This window comes from Glycine soja, chromosome 6 (assembly GCF_004193775.1).
Source record: "Glycine soja cultivar W05 chromosome 6, ASM419377v2, whole genome shotgun sequence".
NCBI classification, from domain to species: Eukaryota; Viridiplantae; Streptophyta; class Magnoliopsida; order Fabales; family Fabaceae; genus Glycine; species Glycine soja.
Window position 1 is genome coordinate 8,242,592 of NC_041007.1, and position 21,482 is coordinate 8,264,073.

A 21,482-nucleotide genomic window follows, 5' to 3' on the forward strand; every position below is an offset into this window, starting at 1 on the left:
ACCTTTCAAAAGCATTGGAATTGAAGAAGTCAAAGCAGACAGTCTTTTGATTCTTTTCTAGCATTTTCTCTTTCTCTAATTTCATAGCGCCATTTTTGCAGGCTGCAAGTTTACTTTAATTTTATGGGAAGGTTTTCTTTCAATTCAAATTTCAAAGCCGTCCTTTTATTCAAAACATTTGCTAATTTGATGTCACAAACACGCTCCATTCTCTGTAGTTTTTTTTTTTTTTTATATTGACAAATGTTAATTTTGTTAATAGAGAAGATCAAATATCTTTTCCCTCCTCATTTCTTTAACAATCCAACCCACTTTATATTTCCTCTATTCACTATACTTATAATTAATGAGCTCTTTCAGTTAGTGCTGAAGTTTGCTTTCAAACATCTTTGTGTATGATTTCTCTACCATTTTCAAAACAGTTAGTTTAGTTGTGACTATGAAGCACCTGATGACATTCATACTTTAATATGAACTTGGCTTTCAGATTTCAAAACTTGAGTTAATTAAGAAACTGCATTAATTCGCGGTTCTTTTTCTTCTCATAATATACTACATTAAGATGAACTGAGGGACTTTAATTATGTAACCACTGCCTTAATGGTTTAGTGGCAAGTAGCTATTACATGGCTCTAGGCTTCAAGTAATTGAGGTTGACTTAATGTTATAGGACATTACCCCTAACACCTAAAGTGGAATCCAATGCTTTGATTGGTAGGAAATTGACAGGGGTAAAACAAAAGAGGAAATAATTCCTTCTAGGATTCTTAAAAGAGACAAAGTACATTCCCAAAATAGTCCATGGGAGAGATATATAAACCAATGATTCATCATTCATGAGTAGTGTGATAGGCTTTTGTGCCTGGAATTCTTGCTTCATTATCCCATGATTCTCATTCTCTAAAGGCACCAAGAATCACTAATTGTCCACTACACTCGTGGAGTATATGAGCACTTTTTGTGCTTTTAAAATCATTAAATATAGAAAGGGATTCAAGAAATGAAGAAACTAATGAGCCCCGGATGAGATGGTGTATTTGTGCATTCACGTTTATGAAGTCAAATAGTCAACAATACGATCTTGGTTACTATAATGCCCAAGTTAATTTTGACACTGATACAAAAACGTCCTTTCACGGTCAGTAAACTTCTAAAAACAAATTTGTAGAGTTTATACAAGAAAATGTCAACACCTCGCAAGTTGATGACTTTTCTTTGTTTGTCTTTTTAGTTGCTTGGAAGACCTTGCCGAAGGGAATCAAACTTGTTTTTAGAAGGAGCCAGATCACTCGCGCACCCAGGTTACAATACAAAACTCTTGTACCTCATCTCATGGAGCTTAAAAAAACTCTTTAAACAATAAATTGTTATAAAATTTGAAATAAAAATGTAACGTTAGGTTGCCATCCAACATATGTTTTAAATAATATGGAATCCAATAAGATTAAATAACGAATAAAAGAAAAAATAATAATTTTAAGCTCTATCATTATAAGCTATGTTTGGAAGAGGTAAGAAAGAGAAGGAAAAGAAAAGCAATTAAAAGATGGAAAATATGCTTCTTTCTCTTGTTTGATTTCTAATAAGATGAAAGAAAATAATAAAATATGTGAGATTCTCGTTTTTTTCTCTATCGCCAATTTGAGAAGAAAATTTTGTTACATTTAAAAAACTAAACTATCCTTACTTTTGTATATTTCTTTTTTTATCTAGGATATTTATATTTTTTTTCCTTTCACTTTTTTTTACCAAACAACCTAAATAATCATCTCAATTTTTACTTCTTTTTTCCCCTTCATATTTCTTTCTTTTTACTTCCCTTTCTAAACCATACCAAGCAAAATAAGAATCCCTTAATTTTTTTTATTGACAAAATACTAAACCAACCTTATATCTTCATTCCCTTTGACTTATTAAGTTTGATTAAATAACTTTTACCCTTTTGGAGCATTAACTTAAATACATTAGTGGCTTATTATATAAGATAAGTGTTTGTTTTTATATAATTAAAACTTAATTTTTTTAAATATTTATATTTTGAATTTTTAATGAATATTTAAATTATTATAATATAATGTTGTTTTTAATTATTAAATAGTTCTTTTAAAAACTATTGAAAGTGGAAAATGATTAAAAAAATCAACCATACAGATAAAAAGAAGGTTTAAAATGTTTGATAGGATTTTTCTTTTTGTCTAATTATGGAGTTAAGGCGTGAAATGTATCTGCAAGAAGAAAAAAAGACGATATTGATGTGGAGAAAAGTAAAAAGTCTCATAATTCTCCAAATTGTACTTGGGAAAGCATTCCACTTAAACATTTTCCCTTATACTTTTTTTGTGTGAAAAGGGAACTATAATGGTAGGTAGCTTCACTAATTGAAAAAATATAAAGGCAAGAAGACCTCACTGTAGCTGACTAGCTGCAATGAACATTTTTGTTCGATTTCAAGTCATCATAGCTGGTTAAATAAAGTGCCTCCACTCCACGGTCATCTTATCATGGTTTTCATCATAGCACTTACCGCTAGCAAATGGAAAGAACGAAGCTTATATATCAAGGTGCAATTTAAGAATGCAAATATTTTTCCTTAACAAATCACATTCCACGTACCTTGAAAGGAGTTTACCCCACAATTTTTAGTGTGCATATATTTTATGCAATCTCAGTAGTTCACTTTTTGTAACTAATCATTATATTTGCACTTTATATGAAATTTAGAGGAGCCAAATTCACAAACTCTTAGGTACTCGAAACAGATAAAACTGAAGACTGCACTATGATTGACCTTAGTGACCCATCAAAAGATAAAACGTCCATTAATCTCTTTGAGGATCTCTACTAAACCTAATAGTAAGTAATCTGACCGTGCTTCAAAGCATCACCAGGGAAGGAGGAGGAGGGGGCTCTTTTAGCAACAGTTAAAAAAAGTTAATGAACAATGCTGTTTGAAAAATTCATTAGATGAATGTTTCTAAAAATTAGCAGTTATGAAGTCTAGTAGTCCACATTCTTTAACAGCAGTTATCATAGCTGAAAAAAAATCAACAAGATGAGGTCTTTTAGCAGTGTAGATCAATATGCTGCAGGAGTTTCAGAAATGAGAGCAACAAGATGAGGTGCATTTTACAGTGATCAACAGAGATGTAGAGCACAGGAAATGTAAATAAAGCTCGGATCATAATTAATATATCCGCCTTAAGTGAAAGCACAAATCTGAGTTTATTAGCAGACCAAAGATCCTATGGTGGCTCTTTCTCCCTCACTACACAAACTATACTATACAGCAAGTTGCAAATATTGTACAAGAAAGCAATAGGGACTGCAGATGAACTTCCGTATGAATTGAAATTTCCATACACATTGGAGGTCAGCTACTGATAAAAGAGTAGGAAATTAAAACATGTGTGTCCAATGTGGCTTCAACACCCCACTTTCTCTCAAGTCTCAACAGAAGAGTGGTATCGTAACTTCCACCTCCCTCCATCTAGTCTAATTGCTTTATATATGAATTACCTGTGATCAAAATTTAGCAGGTATAAGATAACAAGGAGCCAACAAAATATAATAGGCTAAATTACAATCTTGGTTCCCCTAGTTTTCCAAATCCATCATTTTAATCTCCTTGATTTTTAATTGTAACATTTAATCCCCTATTTTATAAATTGATTGGTCCTCTGGTTGATTATTAACTAATAATTATGATTATTAAGATATTAAATTAATTATAAATTGAATAAAAATTATTAATCATTAAATTTTTTTTGATAAAAGACTATTAACCCTAACATAGAGTTGCTACCCGTGGAGTCGAAGATGTGTTTGCATAGAAGAGGAGAAGAACAATGTTGTGGAGAATTAAGATTAATATTTTTATTAAACTTTTTAATAATTAATGATTTTAATTAATTTATAATCAACTTAATAACTCAATTAATCAAAATTATTTGTTAATAATTTATCAAGAGGATCAAAATCATAAATTTATAAAACTAGAATAACCAAATGTTACAATTAAAATCCAGAAGGACCAAAATCATGGATTTAGAAACCAGGGGGACCAAAATTAAAATTTAACCAATATAAAAAGGGGTCACAATAATTAAATTAAGAGTAAATGACAATTTTGGTCTTGAACGTGTAAAACAGTGACAATTTAGTCCCCAAAAAGAATGAAAATTCTGATATAGTCCTTTTATGTGTAAAAAGTGTGTTTCGTGAGACCATTTCAATTTAACATATATTTTTTAAAAACCAATTTGACATCAAGTCATAGGATATGATGTAATTATCGCATTTTTTATACATTTATGAACTAAATTAAATTTTTCGTTATTTCAAGGATTAAATTGTCATTCCCTCATTGGTATACACATTCAAGGAGCAAAATGATCATTTACTCTTAAATAATATAGAACATAATCTTCAAGCAAAGCATTGACAACTAATTCGATGTTACTGAAATGTTCAGAACAGGCAGTAATAGTATATATAAAAAGTCATCAATGCTTTCATTTGTTTGGGAAATCTTACCCAGTTTGAGGTAGCTGCTTCCAATTCAGCATTTGGTGAGATTGAGGATGCCTTTGCAAGTAAGATGAACTGCTTGTTATACCATTTTCATCTCCTACAAATTGTTCTGAGTAACTGGAAGCTGGTGGAGACCATACTGGAACTAAACCTCCATCCCTTTCTCTCCTGGTACCACTTGAAGATTCTACTGCAGAATCATCAGCTACATTTCTCAGGTCCATCGTAGTATTGTATTGGGTTTGTGTATTCCTATTAGTGGTCTGCAACATCCGTTCGTTCAATGCAACTCCTGCATTTTGTTGTGCATTTGCAGTTACTGGCACTTCAGCTCTGCTGCTCTCTTCTGCTGAGTTTCGAAGATCAGAAGACGTTTCTTCCTCTTCCACTCTCAACAAGGAAGAAGTGATGCTTGGAACCATCTGATCTTGGTAGCGCCGAGCAATGGGAAGGGGATTGTTCCTAACAGGTTCATGAGTTTCCTCCATTCGCGTGTCTTGAGGAAAAGCAGCAGGAACTGATTCAGAAGAGTCTCCAAGTCCTTCCTCCGTTCCATTTTCCATTGCAGCTCTTGAAGCTGCCTCTTGTTGCCACATTTTTGATAGTGCTTCTAGTAATCTGTTTTTTGCTGCATCTATTCCCACAATTGGAAGAGGATAGTTCGATCCTAGCTCAATTCCAGCAGCTTGTAGCACTGACTCTGGTGCATTCCAAGGATGATGTATCCACTCAGTGGGTAATCTTGAAAGTTCTGGAAGCCAGCGTCGCACGTATTCTCCATTTGGGTCGAATTTGTAGCCCTCAAACTACAAAATCCAACAATTGAAATGAGTGTATCTATTACTAGAAAGTCTATCAGTTTCAGCCTTCAAATTGCTGATATTAGTAGGACATAACTCAACCTCAAAACCAGTGTCAATAACCACAAACTCAAAATTCAATCCTATTGACCCTATAGTTGGAGGAACAAGGGCAGGTAGCAATCTAAATAAAATTAAATTTCAAGAAAAAAAAAACCTCATAAAGTTTGTAATAGTTATGAACTTAAGATCGATCATATATATCAGAACAAAGTCACAAGTAAAAAGAGAGAATATATATTTCAATAGGAAAAAGTTGAGAAAAAGTAAAAGAAGACAGTGTATAATGGTACATGCACATGCAAATAGATGATCACAAATCCAAAAGGTCAGCAAAGAAACGAACTCTGTAGCTTTTACACAAAAATAACAGCACCTGTGGATTATCTATTCGGTCAATTTCACGACCATCAGGGAGACTACCAGATATGTACTGCCAACCAAGAGCATCACTCTCAAGATCGGCATCCAAAAGGGTATCCCAGAAATACTTCATTCCCCATCTCCAAGGAAGCTGCAGAACCTTCACAAAGAAACTAGAAACTACAACACGTATTCGATCATGCAGCCAACCAGTGGCCCACAACTCCCTCATCCCAGCATCCACCAAAGGGTACCCAGTTCTTCCTTGTCTCCATGCCTTAAAATATCCTTCATTTACAACCCAAGGAAAGAACTTAAGGTGGCCTAGAAGAGGCCTTTCATGACTGTAGGGATGGTTGAAACTAATGTACCTTGAATATTCTCTAAGACCTATAGATTTGAGGAACAAGTTCACGCTCTCTTCACCAGCTTTGTTTCCTTCGTTGGCCCACAAAACTTGTTTGATGCGGACTAGATGGAAGACCTTCTTGACACTCAACTCACCAAAGTGCAAATGGGGTGAGAGAAGTGAGGTAGTGGCACTGTCTGCTTTCCTGCGGTTTTTTGAGTACTCAATCAGTGGACCATTTATGAATGTTGTCAATGCCTTGTTAGCATTGCTCCACCCGGGTGACCACGCTCGAGCAAGAAGTGCATTGCTTGCCTTCTCTAATTCATCTTCAAACAGCAATGTATCACTAGGGCACCTCGATGCATCACCTGAAATAGGACAATAGTTGTCAACAAGGGCAAATTGTAGTAAAGCCTGATTAGGACAAGGAAAACGAACAATGCCTCACAGATGTTGCAGACTAGGAAAATTATGATATCAGAAGCAAAAATTGAACACTTCAAATGAATTCTTCTTGAATATCTATATCTGAACTCCTATTAGTAAATTAGGCACATGTGACTATAAATTTGTACATCTAAAATGAACTCCATATTGTTAAATATTATGCCTATAGTTTTCACCTTTCTGTTATGTTAAATAGCAACTTAGCAAGTGGCATTCAAAGAGTACATAGTTTTGTTTCTTCTCCAATTTAGATCATTGTTCAGTAACGAATAGAAAGCACAAATTGAACATTATGCAATTGGCAGCTAGTCTATATTAAAATTAAAAGAAAGCCGAGGCAATGGAAAGAAGTGAACAAAAATAGACCTGGAATTATCCTTTTAGGTGGGAGAAGAGGTGACTCAGGGTCATAAGGCATGCTAAGACATCTTTCCCAAAAAGCAGCAAAAGTTGTGAATGGTCGGCCATGTGCATCATTCACATCCCATGGTTCATATAATAAGTCCGCGTTGAAGGAACGTACTGTTATGCCCTGAGCAGTCAGAACCTCCTTTGCTCGGTGATCCCTGACAAGTGACAGAGGATCTGCAACATAGAAAGATGTCTAGTAAACTTTCACAAACAAGAATTGAAGGAAGTAAAAACATCACCATGAAGTAGAAAATTGACCATTTAACTGTATTTTTTAGATTGTTAAGAAGCAAACTACAAAAGATGAATATAAATAGCAAAGTGAATTGTACGGAGGATCAATCACAGACAACCTTGTAAGTGGGGGCAAACAAATCAAGCTAAAAATGCTTAAGTGATATGTCTTGTTCCGCACAACGTCACCCCATAAAGAAATAATCCCAATTGATATAGTATATAGAATCCAACAATCCAAAATGATGTTTTACAAATTACAACTAACCAATAACTTCCCAAAATCTAGGCATCCTATTTGCAGTGTTTAAATAAAAAAAAGTAGAACTTTTATCATAGGAAACAAAAATGAAAAATTAATATATTGAAAGGAGTGGGTAATAATAGAAAACTGACCATATAAATGATTAAAAAAGAGTTGAGTGGCTCCAGTGGACTTAACAACCTCAAATAGAGAAGAAAGAGTATCAGTGGATCGCTTAGTGATGAGAGGAGTGCCAAGATTCCTGAGAGAGGAATCAAGGTGAGCCAAACTGTTCTTGAGCCACCATCTAGAGACCCTGCCAGGGTAGTATTGTCCTTCTTCTTCAGGTGCCCATATGAAAACTGCAACAACAGCACCAGCTCTCACTCCTGCTGTCAGTGCTGGATTGTCTTCTATCCTCAGATCTCTTCTGAACCACACTATGCTGCTGCATCCACCACCTGACATCTCTGCAAAGCTAAAGCTAAAAACTTCAACCACCCCCACAACCTTAAACTACTTTCACACACACAAACACAAAACTCTTTAAACAAGTTTTAACCATGTGATGTAACTTGTCTCTTCGTGTCTCCTGCGAGATGAAGAAAAACCAAACCAAAAATGTTGTTAATTAGTCTTATCTTTTTTTTTTTTTTTCAGTTTTCTTTCTCTCTCTCTCTCTCTCTCCTTCTCTACCTTTTTCTTTCTTTCTTTCTTGTCTTGGCTTTTCTTTCTAACTAGTTTAACAGGAGATTTTAAGCCATAAATAGGTGAAAGCACAGCGTGATTATTGAGTTGATGACTTTTTAAGTTTTGGTTGTATTTCTTTCTCCCAATATTGGTGTTTTTGGTGGAAATTATTAGTATTTTCCATCAAAAATTCGTATATTGTTGCTTTCACTACCTAGTTGTACGAAAAAGCCCAAAGGCTTTGACAGAATGGACACACTATGAGAAGGATAGGTTAGAAGGAACAAGGAAGGAAGAGAGGAAGTGAATAGGATTAGTTAACGGAGGGGAAGATACAAAGAATTGATAGGCAAATTGCAGCCACAACTTTTTTGTTCTCTAGATTTTTAGGTTTTTTCTCTTATCCTGTGCACTATGCGATAAATAAAACAAATCCATCTTCCACGTCTCTCCTTTCTTGCATTTCTACACAAGTTGTGTGTTGTGACTCACACGTGGGATATTATCGAAAAAATCACACAACTCCCTCACCTTAAGCTCTCTCGAATTTAATTTTCATGTTTTCATGCGTGTGTTCTCCATTTCACAACACAGGACTCAGAAGTCAGAACCTGTCAAACTCACGGTGATTCAGTAGGGATTAGGGAGCTATATTAGCATTTGCCACACGTTCCTTAAATTAATGAGGTAGTATATTTAATTCGAAAGCTAACAGGAACATTGCAATTGATTGCAAATATCATGACATTAAGCTACATATATTCAATTATTTTATTTTGCTACGTACTTATTTTTTTCGAATTTTGATACAGTTAAAAGACTAATCAAATATCTATTTAAGAAATTGATTTCTACACATAAATATGCAAATCAAAATTTTCATCACGTAGTGTAATGAACATGATTGTTTGTTGATCTTTCTTTTAATATGAAATTAAAAAAAAAATACTTTGTACTACTATTTCTACATCAAAATCTAATATTTACGCATGCGCTTTTTTTTTCTAGACAAGACGAAGACAATAAATGAGCCTAGCTAATATTTTTGGAAAAAAATTTCATTTTTAATGTTGTTTAATTCTATAATTTAATGTTATATTCAATTAACTGTCTGTAATATATGTTTTTCTGCCGTATCAAAGCATGGAAATAATTTTTTTATTGATTTTTTTTATAAAATAAAGTTTTTCTTACTTTGACTAAATCAGAATTCAATTTTTTTTTTTATAACGAATGATGATTATTCCATTTGTGTGTACCGTATTTGTGATTTATCATGATTATGATATCATTTGATATTAAATTAAAATATAACACATGCACTCCTACTTTCCCTTGTTGGACTTTTATGGGACCTTAGACTGAGAAGGCTTAGGTAGATCAGTTTGGATGTTGGAAATTTCGCGTAATATATTGTTTTTATTGATTGGTTTTTAGTTGAAGATAATTTAAATTTGTTTAATCGGTTTAGTTTATAAAGATTTTGATTAAAATGAGAATTTTAGGAAAATAATAGTGAAAGGACCTAATTTTATCAATTAAAAAACTAAAAGCAAAATTCAAATAAAACATTATTAAAAAATACACATATTAACTATAATATAATAATTAAAAAAACAGATAAGCCTGAAATATAATTTGTTCTTCCAAACATTGGAAGGTTGTCACGGATAAAGAAAACATAAATATCGAAAATTGTATTTATCGTTTGATTTAAGTGAAATATAAAAAAGAAAAGAATGACAAATTTTAGTAAATCTCACCTAAGAAAGTTTTTTTCCTCTCTAAAAAAGAAAACATGATATGTGCAAAGTACTTTTTATCATTTATTAAAAATAATCGCTTATTATGACACGCCCTATAATAATCCAATCCTAATAAAATACTAATTATTGGAATGAAAAATACGAATTATAATCGTAAAAATATTTATAACAATAATAATATAAGAAATCTTTTATATAATAAGTTTTCTCTTAAATAATATTTTAGCAAAATGTCAATGTTATCTTATCTCATATGAGATATGCTGATGTAGTTATATTGTGTCACACATTATTTTACTTTATTTTCTCTTTTTTACATGATTAAATAAGAGAAAAATAATTTTTTATCCTTCCTTTTATTTGGGCAAAACAATATGAGTGATCATTCCACTTTTCACTAATTTCTTTCCCTTTCCATCTAATCTCTTTCTTATTACTTTCCCCCATGACCATAAACCACAAATCATAAATAATTATCTTTCATTCCCTTCTACTGTAATTTATGCAATCCAAACCATATAATTTGTTAAAATTCTATTTCAGTAATTCCACATTTCTATTATCAACCAAAAAAAAAAAAAACTTATTAATGGGTCCAAAGCAGAATAGGGTGGCATCTCTAGGTACGAAAGCAACAAAGACGACATTGGCAATTTATTTCATCAGAATTGACAGTGGAAGAAGGCAAACCTTGCCTCTGTTGCATTAATACCTCTCCCAGGATTTATTAGTCACCGATTTTGGTACAAAGTACAGCATTTATTTTAAAAGAAATTTGTAAAATAGAAAGTTCACATGCTTTTAGATGTTTCTCTTTTTGGTGGAAATCCTTCTAAATGTTACGGTCCCATATGCTTAAACTTGAGAATCCAGAGGAGCTTTTACTTTTTAATTGCCATTATACAATGCATTGAGACACATTTTGTCTTCTGGTCATCTGATCCAGCTCTGTTCATCTTTATTACTCACATGAACATATTCTCTTAAATGAGATCTCACTTTCTACAAAAATATTATTGTTCCACAAAGATCTGATGTAGACTAGCTTCAAGAAACCTTATTGAACAGGACAGATAGCAAACATGCAGATACAGGTTTTTATACCTTGAAAGTTGAATCCCACTCCTCAATTACTGTTAGCAAAGAATGTTTTAACCAGTGGATTGAAATAGGATACACGAAAATCAGTGAATGTGAAATTAATAAGTACTTGACTTCTTTTTATTTGTCATCATTTATTTTGTAGAATCTTTAGTCTTCAAACGCTGAGGAAGAAAGCCTGAGAAGAGATTTCACAGAACAAGGAAAAGAAAAAAGCTTCAGATAGAGATAAGACTTAGGATTTCGTTTTGATTTTTTTATCTTATTATTTTAATAGAGTTTAATAGCAATGCATTCTGTAATGAAAGTTTTTTAAAAAATTACACTATTCAATCACATATAAGAGTAAATTCTCCCATATATTTTTTCAAACATAATCTCTCTAATTGGTTAAGATTACAAAATGAGAAGATAGAATCATCAAGGATATATAACTTTGAAACTCATAAAATTTTATCATTTTTAATACATTTTACCCAATTAAAAAAATGTTCAAAAGAGTACGTAAAAAAGTGTTTATAATATTTCTCTTATTTTTAAGTAGTTATTAGAAAAATTAACAAAAAATTTATCCTACACACAATCTTTTTTCTCATTTTAATATGGGTAACTTGCATATTTTATTTATATTTTCCAAAGAATTAGTATAAAGATTATTTATTTTAAAATTTGAATAAAAATATTCAAAGGATAAGGAAATATTTTAATTTATTTATTATAAATTAAAACAAAAAGGTTACGTGAATATTATATAAGAAGAAATTTAAATTTGTGTTAATAATTTTTTAATTATTATAATATATTTTAATTTAAAATGATATACATAACATTATATAAGGATAATATTACATTTTTGTATTGATAAGTGGCTTTTTAATTTATTAATATTTTTCTACAATTTTATAATTTTAAATAAAAAATTAAAAAATCTCATAAAACTACAGAAGTAAAAGTGGTAAAAAAATAGTTTTAGTAACTCTCTCAAGTAAATTATAGAGTTTTTTTTTAGAGAGGAGTGTCTTTAAGATTTTTTTTAAAAATGAGAGTGTTTTTAGATTTTTTTTTAAAAAAATTATGTCTTTCAATCTATTAATTTTTATTTACTTGTTTTTTTAGAAAAATTACGTTAGTAATCAATATCTTAAAAATACTTTAAGAAAAACAAGTTATAATTTAGTAAATTACTCCTTTTAAAGTGGTGTACCAGTATCTTAACACATTATAAACATTTGTTAACATATACTCACTTATTTAAAAAAGATGTAAGTTTTTAGAAGAAATAAGTTAATAAGTTACTGAGTGGGTGTATTTTAAAATGATTATAATTATAAATTGCTAATATATATATATATATAATTATTTTCTTACAAAAAAAATTGCTCGTGTTTTCCTTTAAAACAAATAAGTAGGTCTATGGTGCTAAATTCACACTTAATAAGATAAACATATTTTAGGATATAGTAAATGTAATATTTTTAGGATAGTAATTAATTCTAATAATTTTCTGTTATATAAGCTAAATAATTTTAATGTTTATTTATTTTTATTAAAAGGTAGTTTTCAAATTAGAATTGTCCGCAAAAAAATTGAAGAGGAATTGTCAAATTTGAACGACACCAAATACAAAGTTGGTAGTGACATATATTTTGGGTGGGTGTGCGTGTGAATGGAATCTGAGTTAAGAGGAACAAAGGCCCACAAGAAGGGGGAAAAGGCCTAAACCGAGTAGTCGGCTAATCCATATCTGATAAGTGATATCTCTGAGGCTTGTCGACTTGTTCTGTTGTTCCTTCCTAACGCCCTAGTCCCTAGTCCCTAGCTTTATATTCAAAGTACCCACTTGAGCTATCAAGGAAAAACTCCACCATTCTTGTTAATTAAAATGGAAGAGAAAATTAAGTTAAAGAAGAAGACCTTAGACCTCAACTAGAAATAATGGAAAATGACCTTAGAATCAGATACGACTAATATTGATTGATAATGATCAAAACATATGTTAATGATATCTATCCCTTCACAGATATTTTCAAAACTGAACCGGAAATTTAATCAACGACACTGTCAAACTATAATTTAATTAATTGATTAAATTAGATCTAGGAAAGTTGTCTTAATGGTGGGGTTAAAGTAGTATTTATGAGATTATAGATTTTATTCTTATTATAATTATTATACACATAAAAAAAATACTGGTTGAATTTGTGGTGCAATAACTATTGAATGTAATCATATTCAAATTAAAAATATAATTGATTATATATATATATGGGAAATATGTTACATGAAAGTGATATGATTAAATATGAAACATATAATTAAACATAAAAGATTAAGATTTAATGTCATGCGATCGTTTAAAATCTTTTTAAAATATTATATGATTTTTTTATATTAAATTACCATGATTCGTGTATACTTATATGATCTGAATCTAATTTTTTTTATTTTTATATAAGATATTTTTTTTTTCTAAGATATATGTGTGAATAGTAATATATATACACGGCTATGACCTTCAACTATGGTCTTTTTTAAGTATTTAGTAATAACATGTTAAAAAAGTTAATAGTACTAATAATATATATTAAATTATGAAATTAAGAAAGCCTAGTTTTTCTTCTTCTTTTTGGTCAACGTTTATATTTATTTTTGTCCCCTAAAAGCGAATCTATTGTTTTCAAATTTGTCAAATCCATCCACGCATATTATGTACTAGATACTACTGCTACGAGTGCTGTGTATGGCCATTAATAGAAGCTATCATGAATATATCATATATGGTTTGTCTACAAATAAGCTGATCCTCCATATTATGCAAGGTGTCGGTAAGAAGAAGCCATGATGGAGGGGGCCTCTTGCCCTCTAGCGTGGTTGTAAAAGGTATTTTTTTTTGGACAAAATTGTAAGAGGAATATTCATTTCCTACTGCCTCTGCATGTCTACCATTCAGTGAAACTACACAACACAGCCAAAGAAACGATAGTAAAATACTACTACTTAATGTTGTAAAAAGGAAAATTTGAAGTTTGAACTCACATATTCTTGTATATAGATTGTATGAATAGAAATAAGAAAGATGGAAATAAAAGATAAAAGAACAGAAAGAAAATTATAGTTATATATCTATTATAAATAATTTATAACAAAAAAAACTACAATAAAAAATGTGACAAGAAATAAGGAGAAATAAAAAAATGAAGTTAAAACTGAGAGAGAAAAAAATACTAGTAAATTAATAATAACCCACGTTGTAAAATACGATTGATTGAAGACGTAGGAAGTACAAATGTGAGACAGCATCTTCTATCAGTAACACATGACATGCAGAGAAGAAATGACTATCTATAACAATCAATAATAAGAAGGTGGTTGCAGAATGGTTTTGTTGCATAGAGTATGTGATTTGATTCAATACCGGAGAGAGCGACAACGACGCGGCAGGTAAAGTATTTGTTCTCTATGAAGGAAACCAGTTTCAACAATTTTAACATTTTGCTTTAAGTACGATATCCAATATCATATATTATTCGTATTAATTAGCACTAGTATTAGAACTTAAATGTACGTTCATCGGATTAACTCCCTCTCCAATCATTATATATGTAGGCCAGCCTGTAATAAATGCTATAAAATTTCACTTATTTAGTATATGTTGGATAAAATTAGTTAGAAGCTATGCATAACTGAAAATTGATAATTAAAGTTGAAAAATTAATTTATTAAATTATAAATATTTGATAAATTTAGTTGTTAAAGTAGGTTCAAAATTATATACCGACATAAATAATATATTTAAAAAAATACTAAAAATTGAATAAATATTTTAAGAATAAAAATGAAATAAAATATAAAAAAAATAAAATTTAGTATTTTTAAAAATATTATTTCAATTAATGTTTAAAAAAATATTAGAAGTTACTAAAAAATATTAAAATTATTTTAAAAATTTATTTACGGAACAGTTTAACGAACTTCTCAACTAATAAAAAAATTAAAAAATAATTAAAATGACTTACTCAACTTAGTCTAATTTTAAGAAAATGCTCGTCCTAATACGTACGTACGTAGCTCTAGCTAATTAGAAAGATAGTTTCTATATATAACCATGATTAACCTTAGCAAGTTAATTACTAGCATATTAGCTTTCCTTGTGTATTTTAATTAATTAAGTTTTATTCCTGCTTTGAAGCCTATCAGGTGGGTTTGGAAAAGTGTAGGCGATTCAGTAACACTTACTCCATATTCGTTCTTAGGCAATTCGGAGATAATGATAGTTTAGTAATTTTTTACTTCAAAAATTGTGATAATGATAGTTTATTTCATTTTTTTATTTGTAGTATTATTTTCTTAATATGCGTATTATTGTACACCCCCAATAAGTAATATGCATAGTCTAAACATATCAACTATCTTAACCAGTTTTCAGACTCGACTTTAATCAGAGTCAGAGGAATTAAACATGAGATAAGAAAATGAAAAAAAAAAAAAGATAGAGAAATTATTTTTTTATAGTAAGTTAGTACCAACATTTTTGTAAACATGAGATAAGAAAATGAAAAAAAAAGAAATATAAGATAAAATAAGTAACGTGATACAGATAGATAAAAAAATGTTATAAATAATATTTCATACAAACTTATTGTATGAATAATATAATTCAAATAAATAAAATATAAAAAGATTACATTACACAATGGTAACTCAAATAAAAATAAACAAATAGATAACTAATATTAAAAACAATATTTTAATAAATTTTATATTATTTTAATTGTGGATAAATGATAAAAAAAAATTATCATATAATTGAAGTATTTGTTTTTTACAATTTTCTTTATTCTAGAACGTAGTGGCTAACAAATATAATCATAATAAGTGTCGATGTGTCAGTGGACAAGATAACATTGACATAGCTAGAGGAGGATTATTGATAACAAATGTAGCACATGCCATGTGGTCCTTCTTGGGTCGTACGGTGTCGATCTGTATATAATGGATGAATGGGATGCAATGTTGGTCTTCTCAATGGCAAGCGAAGCTATATATACAACATGCATGTATTTTGTCAATAGTAATACAACAAGCAAGAATGATGACCCTAATCCCTTTCCCACGTGCACTCTTCCAGACACGCAAATTATGAAAATAAAGATGAATTATTGGAGATAAAGATAGAGTGAGTGGTGACGGGTGAGAGAATGTCGCAGCTTTTTCATCAAAATGGTTTAATTTTTTTAATTAATTATCAAAATGGATAAATTTTTAAAAATTATAAAAAAATAATAAGTCATGTCTTAAAAAAAACCACTTCATATAAAAGAAAATCATATTTTAAAACATGACTTTCCAAACTTTTTTATTTTATTTAAATAATTTGTAACTGTTAAAAGCCACAAATTGCTTTTAAGTTGCCTTGGACTTAACCTTGTCATGAGATTAACAAACAATTACTTTTAAGTTGTTAACTTTAAACATATATTCTCTGCAAAAGTCTCCAATACTTTTGAAAATGCATTTTCAAAATTAACTAACATAATTCTGAAAATGCATTTCTGGTAGGATTTTTTTTTCTTTGTGTCTTACGCCTTCATCGATCCATAAATATATGCAAATAAAAAATACCCAAATCATACCCACTTCGCTGGAAATATATGTGAACCACATGCACCTTCGGCACGTCAAGAGCACTCAACTAAGGAGAAAAGAGAAAGAACGTAGCAAGGAAGTTATAGACAATTTGGAAATATTTAAAATTATGTGCAAAAAGTATTTATGGGTGCAGGAAGTAATTCACGATTAAACATAGCTTCCCATGTCAGCCCAATGCTACTATTAAGCCGTTATCAATATCTTTCGGGTCATATAGATCAAATTTAAGTAAGAATATGCGAAAGGAATGCAAAATTATAACCAAAAAACAAAATTAATTGCTTAGTGTAAAAGAAGTCACATGAGTTAATAAAAAAATAATTCTTAAAAATATTTTTATTTTATTTATTGATAAATGTTAACAATTATGTTATGTTAGTGTGTGAGGACTTAAACTCAATTTTTTCATCAATCTAACCCTTATGTCTCTTTTTCAATCACCAAATCATCTTATAACTCTCCTTAAAATTAAAAATACTTTTATTTAAGAGTGAAAATTTTGATTTTTATAATACAAAGATAGATAATTGGTAATGTAAGGACCAAAAACACACTACATATGTAAAGATAGATAATTAATTATATAGTATTTTTATTTTTTTTTCACTTCCAAGAGAAACTGTTTACGAAATTTTCATGACAAATCCCAATTAAAAAAAAAAACAAATACTCTATAACACATGGATCTATAAGTTTGGTATAATACCACATAACTACGAGAATGGCTGTGCTTATTATGAATATGATTGTTCTAACTACCTTCTTTACATCATTTTCTTCATTGATGTTGCCACTCGCAGGACAGACATCGCTTCCAAGGCGTTACCACTATTTTTTTATTATACAATAATTGCCTATGTTTGTATATGCCATAATCCCCATCAACCAAACAGCAGCAGGGGTTTAGACGTTAAATTTTTTTATTTAAATTAACATAATTGCAATGACATAAGAATCTTTAAGTGGTACACAACGTATGGGGTAGGATTAGGTGGTGAAAATTTTCCCTACACTTAAAAATTAGGAGAGTATTGGAGGCGAACAAACCTAACCACATTGTGATTTTCTTTGCTACTTTGACAACCATATGCCAAACTAGACCTCAATCAATCGAATTATTCAAGAGCCTTTGACAAGGCACACTCCAAAAAGGTACGATTAGTTTAATTACAAGTCCACTAGTAGTGCATTGACATCTGTTAGACATCAGCTTCATTGCGAAGACTTTGTAATCTAAGCCACATTTTTTATTTCTCTTCCTCAAGGCTTAGCAGTCAACTTCTTAATGGAGAAGGAATCAAATCTAACTGCTCACGAGGAAAATTAATAAAGGACTTGTTTTACTACCTTTTAAGCAGCCATTTCCCTTTGTGATGGTTTCGGGTTTTGCTGCAATTTCAAAGATTTCCCAATGTAACTTGGATAAGCCATCATTAATTTACTGATTAATGTCTAATTAGTTTCTTCCCAAATGAAACCTCCCACTTGCTCTGTGGAAAGTTAGGGTGCTGCTTACGAAATAATATTTGGGGTGCTTAGGTCTTCTCAAGGTGTTTTTTTTTTTTTTTTTCTGGTACTCTTTAGGCTTAACACATTTTTTTCAAAGCAACGGGGATGAAATTTTCTCTGGAGATGACAACGAGCAGAAAAGCATTTTACAAAAGCTTCTTTTGTAGATTAGACTAGGAGATAATAATGTATTACTGCAATATCCTATTCCTAATGCTATTATACCTTTTCTGCGTACATATAAGAAGAACATACATTGAAAAAAAATGAACTAATTTATTAGATGGCCGGAGACGTACTATCTGTCTTGAATTATCTCAGAACATAACATATTTACACTCCAGATAAGGATATTTCCTTATTATCTAGCCGCATTACGGACCAAGCTCTTTTATGTTATGAATTGTTGACTGGTCGTAGTGTGGACTTGTTTGTTGATTTACGAGAGATTGAGACCTCAGATCTGTTTTGTGTATTCTGGTTTGAGAACATGCTTGAATTTTTGTCCCGTAAGTTGGAGAAACAATTCGTAAAATTTGTTTTTAATTTAATAGAAAAAAAATTAGCTTTTGCTCCACACCTGGAGCCTGGAGTACTAGTAATGAACGTGGACAGTGTTAGCTAGTCCATAATATAATGGCTATTCATGCTTGGTAATTCGGTAAGCATATGCTTAGTTATTCAAAGTGGAGTATATGGATAAATCATAAACAAAATTCACGGTTCTTTTCTGCAAGTAAGCTTATAGTCTAGATCTTCGGGTCTCATACTCTTCCTACACCATTTTTGGATTTTTTAAGTTTTCCCCTTCTTTTCCTTAAATAATTTACTTCGAAGCAAAATTATTCACCAAGCACTTCAACATACATTAAACTAACAAATGAAACGAAAAAATATAAAATAAAAAACGTAAAAACAAATTTTATTTGAGCAAAGAAAATTTAGATATATAACTGCTGAAAACGATACTGTCATAGTGACATTCAAACTAGCTCGATGAAACTGTCCCGGAGTTATGTACAAAACATGTATTGATACGTGAATACGTATATATGTAAAAGGGCATATATATATCTATATGTACCTAAACTAGAGCATATATATGGGCTAATTAATTAAGTGGCAAGAAGCAAACAAGGCATAACATGCACACACCATAATGGGACCTCTTTCAAATTAAATACTAAGATAGCTCATGCAAGATGGGGTCCTCAAAAAGTAGTTCGGACCAATAAGAAGAGGGTCCTCCTCCATAGCTAGAAGTGCTGCTGCTGGCATCTCCTGGATTGTTAGCTGAGGTCCCTATTGCATTTGGAGGAGTAATAGATGGAATAATCCAGGAAGAGTCAAGATCAAGCGTGTGATCCCCTTGACTTATGATTGCAAAGTTAGTACCTTGACCAATCTCACTATTCAAACATGATTGAGAGCTGAAAGAGACTTGTGGCTCTAAAAGGTGATGAGGTAGCACGTTTGGGTGGTGGAGTGGTTGAGAGCTAACAATGCCATGAGACAATGAGGCAGCAGGAGTATCATCAGCTGGTTGCAACATGACTGGATTCTCTTTCACATTGGAGATTGAGTTCAACAAACTGAAAGCTGCAGGTTCCATGTTGGTGGTGGCACTTTGGTCATAGGACTTGTTGGTGCTCAAGGAGTTTGAGGATCGGATTAGATAATGAAGGTATTGAAGCTTTGCCAGATGGACTGCCTCTGCTTGCAACCTTATAGCATGTTCATCCAATGTCTGATGGTCCATGAGGTCTGTCATGTTGGCCAAAGCTAGCAGATAAGGCAAGGTGGAAACAAGGTCAGTTCTAGGCTGGTGAGTCATTGGATCAAAGCCCATCTGAATCAGCTTTTTCTTTAAGTGAGTGTTCCAGAAATTCTTTATCTCATTGTCTGTCCTGCCTGGAAGGTGGGTTGCTATTGCTGACCATCTATTAAAGAAGTTATGTTCATATAAAAGTAATTAGTAATAATTATTAAAAAAAATATATACAATACAAAAACATAACTGGAACCTAAAAAACAAAAGAAGGAAGTCACAACAGTGCAAATAATCATGATTTGAGTAGGTTAAATTTGCAAGGAAAAAACTTAATGTAGAAAAAGGAGTTGTGGCAAGGAAAGTACTTGTTTCCAAGGATGGAATGGAGATGCAGAATTGTTTGCTCCTCTTCTTGAGAAAACTTCCCCCTCTTGATATCAGGCCTTAAATAGTTAGTCCACCTTAGCCTACAACTTTTTCCACATCTATTGAGACCTGCAAAAATAGCAAGAAAAATAGATGAATGAAGAAACGCTGAAAAGAGAGAACTATATAGTTGCTGCAACATATATAACTATAAATTAATTAAACCAGAGATTAATCCACAAACCAGCTAACTTAGGGAGGGCTCTCCAACTTCCATGGCCATGTTTCTGAATGTGTTGGACTAGTTTCTGATCTTCTTCGGGAGTCCAGGGACCTTTCTTAAGGCCATTCTCATCGCAGCATGGGGATCTTCCCATTATTGTGTGCTATTAGCTAGGTCAAAAGCTATTATTCTTTCCTCTGTTTACCACTTACCACCAAATTAAAACTGGGGGCTGGAGCATACTATTTATATATGCATTCTCATTGCTTTCTTCTGGTCCTTAATTATCTGGATTAAAATAACATTTCGCAATCTTTATTAGGACGATAAAAGATTTGACACTCCCATCTAGTTAGTGTGGAAACAACAAAATGTCTCGTATCTTGACAAGATTGCCCTTCAAGCAATGAACTCAAACGACGGTACCATTTTACTAATTAGATAGTCATGTATAAATGACAAAAAATGTTTTATGGACACAAAGTGTGTTGTTTGACACAGTGAGTGAGAGAGATAAAAGAGAGTATAGGTACCATGATAAATATACAGAATAAATTACACTAACTCTTAACAGATTCGTCAATTTTTGTTTTCTTTTTTCTACGCTTATATTAATCTCTTAATTGTTTTAAAAAAATATTGCATAAAACACTTTTCATATATTACACCAACTTTCTATAATTATTTGAAAAATGTTACATACTGTGCTTCTCATGGGAAGTTACCTTGAACATAAAAAAGTAGTTATATGCAAATTTTAAAAACTTAAGAAGGTGTATGCTCTAATATATACGGTGGCAGGAATTTGAGAACTTGAACTTAATCCTTTAATTTTTGTTTTGCAGGAGAGACAAAATTCAGAATCTAATATTAAAAATGCTGGGAGAGACTTTATATATATTTCATCACTTCTTATAAATGCTGGTATTGTTTTGTATTTTGAATTATTTAAATGAACTGCTAATT

General features: G+C 31.1%; 2 protein-coding genes across 5 annotated transcripts; both read right to left on the reverse strand.

Annotated features, from left to right (window-relative positions):
- Window positions 1-3,040: 3,040 nt before the first annotated feature.
- LOC114415320 (cryptochrome-1-like) lies at window positions 3,041-8,492 on the reverse strand. Of its 4 annotated transcripts, none has more exons than XM_028379949.1 (6): window positions 8,138-8,490; window positions 7,594-7,919; window positions 6,919-7,137; window positions 5,767-6,473; window positions 4,534-5,336; window positions 3,041-3,516 (listed from the first exon to the last, which is right to left on the reverse strand). In XM_028379949.1, the coding sequence occupies exons 2-6, from the start codon at window positions 7,907-7,909 to the stop codon at window positions 3,513-3,515; spliced, it is 2,049 nt and encodes a 682-aa protein (XP_028235750.1). In that variant the 5' UTR covers window positions 7,910-7,919; window positions 8,138-8,490; the 3' UTR covers window positions 3,041-3,512. The 4 variants fall into 4 exon arrangements, with proteins under 4 accessions (XP_028235750.1, XP_028235749.1, XP_028235748.1 ...); XM_028379948.1 differs by having other exon boundaries at window positions 8,004-8,490; XM_028379947.1 differs by having other exon boundaries at window positions 7,594-7,911; window positions 8,004-8,145.
- Window positions 8,493-19,076: 10,584 nt separating this feature from the next.
- On the reverse strand, window positions 19,077-20,745 carry LOC114415321 (transcription factor MYB93-like). The gene is made up of 3 exons (XM_028379951.1): window positions 20,538-20,745; window positions 20,293-20,422; window positions 19,077-20,096 (listed from the first exon to the last, which is right to left on the reverse strand). The coding sequence occupies exons 1-3, from the start codon at window positions 20,668-20,670 to the stop codon at window positions 19,340-19,342; spliced, it is 1,020 nt and encodes a 339-aa protein (XP_028235752.1). The 5' UTR covers window positions 20,671-20,745; the 3' UTR covers window positions 19,077-19,339.
- Between the last annotated feature and the right edge of the window lie 737 nt (window positions 20,746-21,482).